The sequence below is a fragment of the Meleagris gallopavo genome, chromosome 3 (assembly GCF_000146605.3).
Source record: "Meleagris gallopavo isolate NT-WF06-2002-E0010 breed Aviagen turkey brand Nicholas breeding stock chromosome 3, Turkey_5.1, whole genome shotgun sequence".
NCBI classification, from domain to species: domain Eukaryota; kingdom Metazoa; phylum Chordata; class Aves; order Galliformes; family Phasianidae; genus Meleagris; species Meleagris gallopavo.
The window spans coordinates 31919462-31934326 of record NC_015013.2 but is presented as its reverse complement, the minus strand read 5'-3'; the positions used below and the strand labels follow the sequence as shown (position 1 = coordinate 31934326).

At 35.7% G+C, this 14865-nt stretch overlaps 1 protein-coding gene across 4 annotated transcripts in view; it reads left to right on the top strand.

Annotated features, from left to right (window-relative positions):
* The window catches only part of LPCAT1 (lysophosphatidylcholine acyltransferase 1), a 53636-nt gene that overhangs the window by 28385 nt on the left and 10386 nt on the right, over positions 1–14865 (top strand). For all 4 annotated transcript variants that reach the window (XR_004159204.1, XM_010708611.3, XM_031552802.1 and 1 more), the window contains exons 9-12: positions 1485–1610; positions 8678–8831; positions 10029–10127; positions 12683–12821. Coding sequence is in view for 3 of the 4 variants with exons in the window: in XM_010708611.3 (XP_010706913.1) it covers positions 1485–1610; positions 8678–8831; positions 10029–10127; positions 12683–12821 (518 nt within the window). In the remaining variant the exon portion in view is untranslated. The remainder of the gene's footprint in view (positions 1–1484; positions 1611–8677; positions 8832–10028; positions 10128–12682; positions 12822–14865) is intronic.

Sequence of the window (14865 nt, the reverse complement as noted above, 5' to 3'; positions counted from 1 at the left end):
TGCTGTACCCATTGTTGCCTTAAGATCTGATGAAATTTGGTGTAATGTGCCTAGCTGGACAAGACCTTTATTGTTACCACATTCCTTTCCGTAAGCATATCTTGCCAGTACTGCTTGTGAGTTTTATTGTATCCGTTTGGCCCAAGGAGTTCAGCTTTCTACCTGACAGTTGACAGAGGAGCTTTTGAGAAAAGGTGATCTAGTACACACACAGCGAGGGAACAGCAAGTAATCTAAGCCAGCAAAATAAGTTCGTCTTTGATTACTCCAGTTTTCTTCTTCCATATAAACTTTATTTCATATTGTATAATACTAGTGACTTCATATTGTCTAATACCATGCTGTATTGAATACCATATAATAGTAGCTATTGACAAGACCTGCAGTACTTGATTTCTAATTCAGTTTGGAAATTGACTCCCACAGTATGAGGGAGTTATTCTGGATTTTACGTGACATTCACTTCTATGCTGACTACAGGGTTATGCATAGCAAGAAATACAGTATCATAAAAATCTCTCAGTAAATTGCCATAATGGAATGACCAGTTTGCACGTATCACTAGCACACTGATCAAAGAAGCAATAGAATGATGAAACAAGAACAAATAAATGAAAAATTTGAATGAACAAAATTTCATTATTTAGGATCATCCACTTGAAACATTCTAGCCTTTAACAGTCTGCAGTATTTAACGTGCCTTTCCCGTATATCTCTGTCTTCTCAGTTTAGTTGGCTTTTCCCTTTTGTTCCCTTCCTATTGATTTTTCTTGCAAGGGAATGGCTGTTAATCCGAAATCACTACAGTGTATGTCTTCAATTTATTCACAAGTAACTTATTAAAAAAACTTATTTTTTTAACATACTACTTCTGAGTTTGGATATCAGTGAGGTTCTCTTGCTTCGGTAAAAAGAGAAACAATGATCAATAACTTTAATATTAAGTGTATGTTTTGCTACTGTATTAGAATGCCTAAATTTTGGAAGTTAATCAGTGGATAAAATATCTACCTTGTATAATAATTACACTGGCATTCCAAGAGCTTTTTTGAGATTCTGAAGAAGTTTCTATTTAACAGAAAGTAATTGGCTGTTGCATGAGAAGCAACTACTACTACAGATCAAATTGTTATAATAAAGTGCAGAATGAAATGTAGGATTTTCATGACAGAGAAAATGACTATGGCATGTTTTGGACTTTTGTAACAGTCTTGCCGTTAATGTATATTAAGTTCACAAATGAACTTACGTGGTTAGTGATGAGGTAGAAAAAACTGAAGTTGAAAAAAATGAAAATAGTCAAGAAATGTGTAGAGTACAATATTTCATTCTTTGTATATGAGCTTTTCTTGTATGGTATTTCCCTTATTTCTTCAGAATAAAGAGGAGAATTGTTGCAGAACGTCTTGTCATACAAAACAAAATAATATTCTGCTCAGTTTTCATAGGCTAACTTGCTTACTGTTTCTTTGGTTTAATTTAAGAGCGTTGGGAGTTCCAGTGACAGACTATACATTTGAAGACTGTCAGCTAGCTTTGGCTGAAGGACAACTTCGTCTGCCTTCAGACACGTGTCTTCTAGAATTTGCAAAGCTTGTGAGAAGCCTTGGGTGAGTATAGACAATATTTGTATATAAGGTGCATTTTTGTTATATGTTTATGTATGATTTTCCTCATATAACAATAAGTTCTCTTCTATGCATTTGACTACATTTGGAATGCTGTCATATTACAATCAGGGGAAACTGATACAAAGATTAAACCAATACTGTATTAGAAGTAAATGTAAACATCCCAGAGAGAATCAGAAATACTGTAATATCTGATACAGTTAAGAGTCAATTGCCCTTTCCCATGATATCTATAAATGAGAATGGTGCTGCCATAATACAATCTTGTGACTGGGGTTAATGTTGTAATAGAGATGGCAGAAGATTTACTCTTTCCCAAGAACCACAAGAAAGCATTGGTCTATTGAGTGTGTTATGCTAAATGTACTTTACAATGAAATACCTTATTTTAAGCAGTTTAGCTCATCTCTTCTTTTATACATCAGTTCTCTCTGGCTTTACCTTTCTGAAAAGCTTCAGCGAACAGTGGAAAAAAAAATCACATAAACCAAATATTAGAACTTGCTGCTGTTTTTCGAGTTTTTCTGCTTTGTTTCTCCTCTCCTCCTATTAAGCAAGGAGCATCCAAACTTGCATTTTCAGCCTATGAACAATTGTAACATGTAAACACCTTTTTCCTTTTTTGTCTCTGTAAGTTAAGTGTATGTAAGTTATGTTTCCATTCCATACTTTATTTCATTTCACTGTTTTTCCTTCATCTACCAGCTTGTTCATAAACAGGATTAAAAAAAAAAGGAGGCAAAGATCTATTGTAGACAAAGGAATGCGGGACAGCGTACATCATCCATACAGGTTACAGACATATTTCTCCATCTGAAAAGAATTCCAGTAGGACAGTAGATATTTCTAAATAGAACCAGAGAGATTCTTGCTTCAGTCCAAAAACTTTGAATTTTCAGTTAAAAAACAAACAAACAAAAAAGCTCCTCACTTATGATGCAGTTGATAATCCCAGGATTCACTTTAATCTTCTTGTAACATTGTCCAGCTTCTGTCTGCTCAGTTTAAAACAGTTTCCTCAAATTAAACTTTTTAGAGTATTTATTTGGCTTCTAGAATGATTATGCATATTTGAGAGTGGAGTTCCTCACAATCTAAAAGTTCTCTGACAGAATTGAGCAATTATGCATTGGTGAGCTATCATTCTGCCTTCATTTGGGTGTGTGCCAGTAAATAAGGCTATTACTGGATGAAGCTGGATGAAGCTTGTAATATGATTTCAGTTCTAATGCATGATTGATGAAAATGCACTCATTTGCTGCTTATTCAAAGGCTTTGAGGCCAGCAAGCCATTAAGATCATCTAGTCACATCCCTTAATAACTCCAGCAGTAAATTTTATCCAGTGGATTTTGCATCCAGTCTCATTACTTGCTTTTGAACAAGAGCATCTCTTCTAGGTAACGCTTAGTTTTAAATGCAAGACTTTAAAGGTGAACTCAGACTTTTGTTTTTATTACTTTGAAATCATGTTACATCTGAGTTTGCTGTACTGGAGAACTGTTTGTTCATATGATATACCTATAGGATTCATTATCATTTGCATGTCTGTAAGATTTGCTCAGTTTGTGCTCCAGGTAGGGATCCAATTGCGATCCAGAAGACATGTAGCCAGAGCAATGAAGCCCCACACTTCATTTAATGAAGAGCTTGAGCAACTTTAACATAGCTATACAGTTGCTAGGTCACAGCTGGCTGAAACTCAGCAGCTTCATTTTGAACTCTGTGCTAAAATGACTGTTTTATCAAGGAGATCAATTAATCAGTATTGTCTTCTCAAATTCTAAGCTCGTTTCTCTTCAAGCAATTATGCTTCTGTTGAACCTGATGACTGACTGGTGTTTGACCAGTGAACAGATTCCTAAGAGATATATATATATGTATATGTGTGTGTGTGTGTGTGTGTATATATATATATATATATATATATGTATACAGTCTTTTACTATAGGTTTCAGACATTGTAAATGCTCGACATCATTTCATGATTTCAATTAATTTCATTTGATGATTCATAATTAATTGCTTTATTTTAAAAAACAATTTCCTGTTTATGCTTTGACTGGATCTATTAACATGTTCTAGACATGGAATTTTGTTCGACTTCTGTGCCTTACAGACCTCTTCATACATTTTCTTCTGCAAAAGATACTAATTTATTAATTTTAATTATAATCTCCGTTTTTTTTTTAAACAAGATAATTTGTTTTGAGCTGCTTTAATGCCAGCAGAGAGATCCTTAAGTTCTTCATAATGTCTCAAATTTCTGCTTATTCTAATTTCTATGTTCACTTTGCCTGTGAACTAGAAGGACATTCTAGCTTTAGTTGTTCTGATTTCTAACCTTGATTTGTTGGCCATCAGTAGCTCCTTAATGAATTTTCCATTTTGGGTCAGATAAGTTTCTTATTTTTTCTGCTGCAATTATTTTCTTAAAATATTAGAAAGATCTATCCTATCTTCAAAGTGGCTGGATGTAGTACACATTGCAATACAAGGTAGAAATTTCTTGTTGTCACTGTTCTGTTTGTTGTTAGGCTTACGAAGTCAGGTCTTGGTGTAATCTGACAGTTTGTTCAACTGATTCTAGTGGTTCAGGCTGTTTGTGTCTTCAAAAAACTATACAGAGATAAATTATCCTTTATCTGGATAGGTGTTTTATGACACTATCTGTGGTGGTTTTTTTTTTTTGCACTGATTTCTGCTAATACCTCTTCTCTCTTTTATCTCATCTGCTCTTCAATTTGTTAAAATTCATTACTCTACTACATTATTCATAATTGCTTTTTGGTTGTTGAATTTTGTGTTTGTTTTCACCAGTCTTTCACTTACAATCCCAGCTATGAATTAGAATGTGTTGCAAGGTTGGAGGTGTCTTGCATCTTTCTGCTTTAGTCCACGTTTTCTATTCCCTGATTTTTTTCTTATCCACTTGCTGCCATTTTGGCAAATATTCTTTAGAAACTAAGATTTTCATCTACTTTTTTTTTTGCACACTAAGCAGCTCTAATACTTGTACGTCACAACACATTTTCTTTCCAGTTTGACAGTTGACTTGTACTTCATACATCAAGAAGAAGTATATCAAATACAACAAAAACAAAATATGGTATCAAAATATGGTAAATGTGTATCTTATGTTGCTGGTATATGTATAGCAAAAATGCCCTTTGGGCAGATTGTTGACTTGGTGTATACATTCAGTACTCAGACGCAGAGGTTCTTGGTGGTTTTCACTAAGACTGAATGGCTGATTGTCATTTATTTTAAAAGGTATAGTTGCACCAGATCTTGTTTTTTCATGTCAGAATGCAAATCCCATTGGATTTCTGAGTTTTCTTGGTGGGATTATTCTTAGTCTAGGAAGTCTTATCTTTAACAATGGATAGTAATTTATTTAGTTTCTTAATTCTTTTTTGGTTCCTTAACAATCTGCTCAGCTTTTCTGGGGCTGATCATTGTTGCTGTCTTAAATCCTTGTAATGAGCATTAGAGATGTCTGTTGCATATAACTATTGCCTACCCCAGAAGAATGTTCTACATTAGCAAGCCTGAAGTTTACCTCCTTACACTGGGACTTCCAGGCCCAAGTAAGTTTTGTGATAGTCAACCTTATTTTAGAACCTGAATTATTTTGCTGTGACTTCAAAACCGCAGTATTTCAATAAGAATGAAATGAATTAAACAGTAGTTTCATTTTGAACCTCAGTATTATACTGTCCAGTCAGCCACAAGGATCCTAAATAGACAGTGCTCATGTAGCCTTGTAAGAGCTGCAAGGAGAGATTATAATTATCTCTTAGATCTGGTACCCATCTACTCTCGTTCAGCAGCCCATGATGCAGTCTTCTGCTGGTCCATGCGTACATGAAACTGTAGTCCAGACTATAGGTAGTGCTTTGTAATTCAAGAAGTAGTAATACCTTATAGCTAACACTGTCATGCCTTAGGGCTGCTACGGAGGTCATATTTAGTAAGAAAAAATCTCTGGAGAATGTTCTTCATCTGCATTCATGGTAAAAACAGAGCTGTCCATTACAGGAGGTGATCAGAGATTAGGCTTAATGTAGTGAATACCAACTGCAGTACACCCTGCCTCATGAGATCAATTCAGGACAGTTTTGCAGCTGTTGAGTATTCTTTTACTATAACAAGAAGCTGCATGGAAGTTCATCAGCAGATAGAAAACTGAATGTGCTGCTTATTTGGCTTAGGGCATATTTCTCTGAACTTGCAGTTTACAGTAGTTAGCTACAACATCCGGCTGTTCTTATGAGGCTTCCAGATCTATGAGACACTTAGAAGCTTTTTGGCAGGTTTCCAGCATTTTAGGAAAGAGTGTTTTCAGATGATCAAATGCAACTAAAACTGACTTTAAAGAGATGAGACATTTCACTTAGTAAGAACGGTGGTAATTGTGCTGAAAGTATCCTACCTTCAGGGATCTGGTTTTCCTTGTCAGCTCTGCTGTGGAGGATTAAATGTTCAGAGCTGTTCATCCTGAAGCAGTTCTTTCCATCTTTAGAGGTTGGCTTACAAAATGAAGCAAAATACCACACTAGCAGGTAATGTTATGTCCCATAAAGCCTAGGTCCTGTAAACACATGGTTACATGAGCAGAGACATTCACTGTTGGCCTTCTAGGTTTTATAGCCTCCACTAGGGTAAAAGGCTCTTTACTGAGAGGGTGGTTGGGCACTGGAACAGGCTCTCCAGGGCAGTGGTCACAACACCAAGCTGCTGGAGTTTAAGAGACATCTAGACAATGGGCTCAGATGTATGGTTTTATATTTGGGTGGTCCAACGTAGAGCCAGGAGTTTGACTCAATGATCTGTATGGGTTCCTTCTAACTCAAGATATTCTATCTTTCTATAAAAAGTAAAAATTTTAAAGGAATTGAGACATCCAAAACAATTTCAGTTTGAAACTACAGTCTGTAGGATTTGGAACACTTGGCTTTCAAAGAATTCAGCATTATTTGTCATGGTCATCCAATACGCCAGTTACGTTCTGATTCTGAAAGGGATAGAGGGAATGCACCTACCTTGGATTCCAGGAAATACAATGTATTCATACTCAAGTTGAAGCAAAAGTTTTGCTTCTCTGATCCACATACAGTTTTTGAGATTGGCTCACAAGTTTTTTGTATTTATAATCTCAAACCACAAAACATCTAATAGATTAGTGGCAAATTGCAACTATTTTCAATATAAGATTTTACTCTTGTAACTTCAGCTTTTCAGGCTGCTGAAAGGTTGACTGGTGAACAGTAAATCCCAATGAGTCTCTAATACTCGTCACCAAACAAGTGTTTACTCATTTCCAGAAGGTGAATTTTGTGTTACTTTATTCCAAATCAAATCTCTCTGGTTTAGAGACAGATGTTAGATTGCATATTCTGTGTCAGAGATGGATTATCTCAAGGGAGTATTCAGATGCCAGCTGCCCTTGTTCTGCAGTTAAAATCCATTTCGGCTACTACAGTGAGGATGTATTATCTATGGACTGGTTTTACATGTAATGCTGCATGTTAGAAGCTGAGATCTGTATGTATCTATAGCCCTTCATGGATTCCTTTGATATTTGTACCTGCTCCTTTTTTAGGTAATGGAAAATGAATGTTTGCTCTTTTTATACTGCCTAGGAGCAAAACTTATGAGAGGTGTTTTCCTTCAATTGTGGAGGGAGCATGTGAATGTTTTGTAGGGGCTGTGGGCTTTGAAAGAATTGGTACATAGCTAAATCTTATAATTCAGAAATACAGTGCTTGGAGTTGTTACTACAGTTCTTGCAAGTTAGGCTAGGTAATGGCAGATAGCATAGTATAGTAGTTCTGTTTTTGTTTAAAAGTATAGGCTCTGGGAAGAGTTGTTCAGTCATTTCAGTAGGCCTTCAAGGTGTGGAGCTTTGTATATCAGATATTCTTCCTACTCAGAGTGCCATTAGCTATTTTTCCAAAGCTTAGGTATTTTGGTACTATTTAAATAATTGATCCAAGTCTCATCACTGACAGGAGGCTGCTGAGAAGGTCCAGCTGCAGTATGGAGACAACTGTGATCTTGCATAAATAATTGCCTCCATGTGTCTGCAGGAGCAAGCAGCAGAACAGTTCACTGCAGAAAAGTATTGTTATTGGCTTTTTTGTCTTCAGATTGAGTATTTTCAGTGCCTGTGTTACCCTACACCAGTTCAAGTAAACTCACTGGTGACAATTTGGTTGATGTTTTATTAGGCAGGGAATTTATTTTCTCCACATATATGCAGCAACTCTAATATTTATTATTTTCATAGTAAAATTTATTTTTAACAAAGCAAAACCAAGAAGTTTGATTTAGCAAAACAAACAAACAAAAAATGACAGAAAACAAGCCAACAAATCCATGCAGTGGATATCTGCTTTAGTAGAAACCTGTGCTGTCGGTCAAAATCTGGTTCTGAAATCAGAAGGAATGAGGTAATTTCTGTAGTAGTATTAACTGCTATAGCCTTGTTATGGGTAGCCTCATAATGGTGTTGAACTGCAGACTGAATGAGGACTGACAAACAGGATTAACAGTATAAACAGTATAATCACCATTATGTAATCCCAGCTTCCTTTTAGAAAAGATGCACCAAGTCTTTCCTGTTCAGTGACATTAGTAAATTTGGAATCGTAATTGGTTTATGTTACTGTCAATGTGGCCATGCTCAGGTGACCTAAATCCTACCTACTTCTTCATGCTTAGTATTTGATACTAGCTAGTTCTAGACTCTTGTTTTGCTTGCACGTGTTGGGCTGCTTGGACATATGGCTGATAATCAAGGAAGAAGACACAAGTTTATAATCAGAATTCCTGAAACGTTCCAGTAATTTCTAACGTAGTTCAAGAACTAATGGCAGCTTCAAGGCATTAGGAATCCATTATTACAGAATAAAGCTGCTTGGAATCCTGCTTCTGGATTTTGTAGTGCTTTATACCATTATCATTGCTTCATTCCGTATATTGATATCTGCATTCTGAAGTTAGGTTTACTTTTAAAATGTACAAAAATAATGTGCTTTCCAGGCTGAAACCAGAAACACTTGAGGATGATCTTAATAAATATGCTACGCGTGCTATGAAAATGAAAAAAGACAAGGCTGATCTTAAAGAATTTTCAGCATATTTGGAATTTCCAGTTTCGCACACATTAGAAAGCATGTTTGCCCTTTTTGATGAGGTAAGAAACAATAAGTATATTTTAAAATTGTGTTACTTATAATAAACTCTGTTCTAGCATAATTTTCTTGTTGAATTCACTGAAGTCTAATTCAGGGCAGTGCTATGCACTTTACAATCATAGCATCACCAAAGTTGGAAGAAACCTTTAGGATAATCTAGTCCAGCTGTACACCTTCCACCAATATTTCCCCACTAAACCATGTCCCTTAATACAACATCTAAACATTTCTTGAACATCTCCAGGGATGATGAGTCAACCACCTCCCTGGGTAGCCCATTCCAGCATCTGACCACTCATTCAGAGAAAAACTTTTCCTAATATCCAACCTGAACCTTTCCTGGTGCAACTTGAAGCCATTCCCTCTAGTCCTATTACTGGAGATATGGGATAAGAGACTGACCCTCACCTCACCACAACCTTCTTTCAGATAGCTGTAGAGAGCTATAAGCTATAGACATTTCACTGCAGTATTTGCCTATTGCATTTCTCTTTCTGCAAGATAGTAACATCCATCATCAAATAAATTTAGCTGTCATTCAAGTAGAAAGTAAAAAGAGTGTCTGTTGGACAAAAATGATTTTGTTTCTAGATTTAGGAAAAAAAGTTCAGGCCAAACCATTAGTACTGCTTGTTGCAACTATATGTGACGGATATTGGTTGTATTAGAGAAAAAAAAAAGTCACTCCTTTTTTCCAAGATACCTGAAAGCTTGAAGGACTGAGAAACTGGTGAATGAGCCAGTTTTTTTTTTTTTTTTTCTCTAGCAATCAGTTGGGATTGAGAAAAATGATCATTATCTTTTAAATCATGAGATGCTATTTGCACCAGGAGATGGATGGATGTGTCCACAGTGGCATCCTAGACCAAAGAGCAGATACAGTGTATTCAGGGCTTAAATCAGACTAGTTTGGCCTATGGTTCTCTAATTTTAGTTTTAACCCAAATAAGTAAATGTAAAAATGTTAGATAGGCAAGTAAAGTCTAATAATAGTGGCCCTGTCTTTCATGAATATTTGAATATAACTTCCAAGAGGAACTTTGAAAAGCACCTTTGAAGCTCATACAACCCCAGTTTTTGCAATGAATTACATATAACAATGTATCTTGCTGAATATTCTGCATATTAATTGTTGTTACCTGATATTTTTGGAAGTTCTGAGACAAGTTGTCATATCTAGAGAATTTCTTTCACAGAATGAAGATGGCATAATTGATGTTCGAGAATTTGTCATTGCTCTGTCAGTTGTCTGTAAGCCATCCAAAACTCTGGAAACAATCCAACTGGCATTTCAGGTAAGTGGTGTTTTCTTCCTATATATAGTTTACTTAAAATTTGTTTTTAGAAATGATTATTACTTCCATTAAATTTTTAACAGAAACTTTTTTCCAAAAATACATTAATATATTAATAAAATATATTAAATACTTGATTTAAAATGCAATTAGAATTAACAGAAATGAAGATAAGGAGAATATATTCAGAGGGAGTGAACTGCAATTTTGTTAGTAAAATGATGGGAGTTTGTAGAGTGCTGTTGTTATATGGAGCTCGTAAAGTCTTCCAATACACTGAGTCTAGAGCCAAAGTCTTTTGTTTTGATAACTCATTAGCCATTAGTTTAGAGTAATGCTTACTGCTTGTAAAATCTTTCAATCAAATTCTTTTTGTCAAATTAAGAAAAAAAAAATCAAAACTTGCAGTTCTATGTGTTAATAGAGATTCCCCCCCCCCCCTTTAGCTTCTTGCTAAGATTCATTTTTCCCTCTTAATCTTTGGATCTCTGCAATGTTTCTTTTTCAGTCCTTCAGTTCTTCATGTCCTGAATTATTTGCCTAGCTTTTAGACTTCCCAGAAGTCTTCCTGATCTTGTTCTAGCCTCAGTGGTTTCTTTTAGCATCAGCAGTTATTGTTAATGCAAGCTTTTAGGGAAACCAACAGAAGCAGTGCTTAATGTTTGCCATCCCAGTGGGTTTGTCTGACACTGAGATTTCTTACTTTTTAACTGATTTCTTTAATATTACTATTTCAAGCTTTGCTGCACTAAGATTACCTTTTCTGATTGCCTTGCATTTAAGGGGGCTTGTGTCTTCAGTGCTACCAAAACAGGAACAAGTTAACACTTGATCACTGGTGAATGCATGGACTTCAGAACTTACAATTGTATCAGTATTACACAGTGGTCTTATTTTCTGAGTGTAACTGTTCTCAGGTTCTTCAGCAATTTTTTTCTATACTTAACTGTGTTTTGCTAAAGAAATGAGAGGCTCCTATGAATGCTTAGTGTCTATCTATCACCCTTTTGCCAGTGTTGAACAAATATCACAAAGGATGAAGTTGCAACAATATTTATTTTCTTAAATCAACAGCTGCCAGAGGGGATAACTTAATGCTACTTGTGAGGCAAAAGCAGATCTCTGCCTTTGCTTATTGTATTTTATTTATGTAGTGGCATTACTTGATGTTTGGTGATCTGTGACCTCTTACTAAAATGAACAAGCTTGAATACTGTGTGTTTACTTGTGTAAACTTGAATGTGGCTTTTGGACATTATTTCAGTCATGTTTGGTTGTCATTTATTTCTAGGGATAAAGTGAAGCATTTTACATAGCTGAGCAAATATTTGGAGTGGGACTGTTTTAGTGTATGACGGAAGAAGCTGAAAAATAGGGGTTACTGAGTCACCAGAGGTCTAAAGTGGTAGGCAATTAAAAGCAGAATTAGGGATTATGGCAACCAATTCCAAGAGCACTGATCCAGTGTAAGTGCTGTGCATCCTCCATTTCAAATTGTTAAGAAAGTGAAAAAGTGGTGTAAATCTTGCCAATGTGGCACTTATGGGCTTTGTCAAATATCACCTTCTGATTAATTGATCTAGGAAAATACAGCTATTAAACAACTTTTGTCTTGTCCTTACTAGTTGTGAAAACAGCATGCGAATTGAATGGTAGGGAGGAAAAGGCAAGAGTCTTGACTTGAGTATGAATGTTGTTTGCCACATAACTTCAATGCTTTTTATTCATTGTGGTGTGCTGTCTTGATGAAGATTCCACGTTCCTAATGACTGTAAAGAAAGTAAAAGTTTCTAAAGCATTCTTTTTTTAACATAGCTCAGTATTTGCAGCCATGTCATACTTCAAAATTAGACAAGGATGTCTTAAGCTTTTGTTTGTACTGAACAAGCAAAATGAGATATTTCTAAAAATGTAATAAAGTTTGGTACAGATGCTATGAAATACTCAGGTTATTTTTTTCAGGGTAGAGCACTGTACATGTAAAAGATAAAAATTAATGTTCCTATCCTCATTCTAATTACCATTTGTCTGTAGTAAAATTTTTATCTGTGAGCAAACTGCTTCAGGACTTGAAAAGAAACGTTATTCTTCTCTAAATAATTCAGGGAGTATTTTCAAAAAAGTATAGGTTCATCACTGGAGTGACATTGTTCTGATTAATACAGCTCCATTAGATGTAGCAGTCTATAGCCAAGGTGGATATCTAATCATTTGAACATTAATAAAGGGATCTTTAGTTTTATATTTGAGCAAGTGGGAAATAGTTTAATCTTAGGCCAGCTAAGTATATCTTCTGCTTCCACAGGCTGGCTCGGAGTTTGGAAGCCTAACTCAATGAACTGATCCTTATCATAGTTGTGTATCTGCAAAACATTTTAGTGTTAAACTGTCTTATCTCTAAAATATCACTGAAATTCCAGTGTTCAGCCATGTAAACATATTCTTTTCCTGGATATAATAAACTTTACTTTGAAAATGTACACGTGTGAACTACAGTGTTCATATGAGGCAGTATTCAGCTTTGGAATGACTTAGCTTGCTGTTTTGTTTTACAGCTATACCAGTCAGAAAATGGTACTATAACAGAAGAAGATTTAGCTCATATTCTGAAGACTGCCATGGGTGTGTCGCAGATTAATGTTACACATCTTTTTAGGGCTGTAGATGAAGAAGAAAAAGGAAAGATTACATATGGTAAGTATGTGAAGTGGCTCTGAACTGTGATAATATTAAAGTTGTCTGAATTTGTGTTGATATACAAACCTGTTACATTTTAATTTGACTCCTTCTTTTTAGTGGAGTTTTATAATCCTAAAAGCATTCCAGACAAAGTAAACTTAGATTTAAAAAAATAAAATGAAAAAATTTGAGTTTCACCTTTTTATCAAGTGTTATGTTTACATTTTCAGAGTTTTTTTCCTTCTCCATTGTCAGGTAATGCCTATACTAGCTCTTTTAGCATTTTCTGTGACTTCAATGCATGTAAATATGTAGGTTTAAGGAAATAATCTTAGCTCTGTCCTGTTGTGTTGTCTTGTAAATGTTCCTCGTTATTTCTGTCCTCCTAGTATATAGGAAAACTTAAGATTTTCTTCTCCAATCATTTTTCAGCCTGTTTGAAAGTCACTCATGCATGCGGAGGAAGTGAGGAGGTATTGAACAGGCTGCTGAATGTATGATATGTAATGCAGGTGATATGGAGGCGAGAAAGTTGCTTTTTTTTTTTTTCAAATTGAGAGATCTAGGTGAATAGATTATGCTGAGAGTCTCAAAGAACTTGTGTATTACTTCAGATTCTTCATCTCTTACACAGCAAAGTTCTAAATTTAGTTGCATCATTCAAATATAAGTTGTTGATAGCAGGTGTAGCACATATCTCAAATAGAAGTGCTTATGATATGGCCCTGTTCTAATGGTTTTCCATCAAGATGATTCATGTGGATTTGATTTGTAAAAATGTTAATTAAAACATCAATATTAGTAAATCAGTTTCTACATTAGTATTTCCTATGTTTGAAATGAGATGTATGCAATACTTTGACTACAGCACTATTTAGACTCACTGAAATGACTATCATTGCTTTATCTCCCTTTTTTTCTCTTCTCTTGCCTCCTTGATTCCCACTGTACTACACCTTTTCTCCCTATACTTCTCATGTCATCTCCCCAGCATTTGCACACACATCCTATGCTATTGCCCTTTTGCTGCCTGTCACTCCTTGTTGTCTCCCAGCTCATTGAAATGGTGACTCAATTTTTTTCCTCCCACTATCACCAAAAATAACAGCAGAGAATCTAACCATCTTATCTCAGCAGAACTCTAATTTTGGAATATCTAATTATCTGAGGAAAACCTGACTTTGAAACAAGTGTACTTAAACCAGTTTGTGTGAGTTATCAAGGAATTTATATTTAATGTCATTCTTTGACAGTACCCAGTTGCTCTTAAATCTGCAGTGCCTCTGAGAGATCACAGTATGTTTACATCACAAGAAAATCTAGACGTTTGAGCCACAACAGTGACCACTGGAGCATTTAGTGAGAGTCGGAGCTTTTTTTTTTTTCTTGCATTCAAGAGTAGTCCACTGTGAGGCTACACAGAGTAGGATGGTGTGTATATCGCTCAAAATTTTGCTTGGGTCTTTTTCTGAGAAAAATGCTGGGAAACATTGCACAGAGTTTCTAACTTATCTGAAAGCTTATTAGTAAGAATAAACGTCCTATTGTGGTAAAGAATTGAAAGATGAAGGTAAACTTTTGGTATTGTATTTCTGTCTTGAAAGTTCTTTTCTATAAATAGTTGATGTCTTGCCTTGCCTGAGAATACTCATATTTACATGTGATCTGTTGCACATGAATAGCAAAGAAGAAGAGGGAGAAAACTTGGAAGTTATACTCCTTCTGAAGGCATTGTCCAGACAATTTACAAGAAAGAAAATGTTTGTATTCTCTGCAAGAGTGTAAGGAGTCGGTGAAGGGAGTGGAACTAAAGGAATTTTGTGAACGTGCAACTTGCATCAGGAATATTAAGTAGTGGGGTTTGTATGGGGCTGCTGAATCATGGCCTGAACCTTTGATTGATCACCTGAGGTGAGCAATGAGTCAGCCACGGGAGCACAGGTGAAGGCAATTCACCTGTGCTGCAGGAAGGGGTGGAGCCTGGCTCCACTTCTCCTAGACCCCATTTAAGAGCTGACTGCCAGTGGGGAAGATCTCTCTGGAGATCTGCTCCATCAGG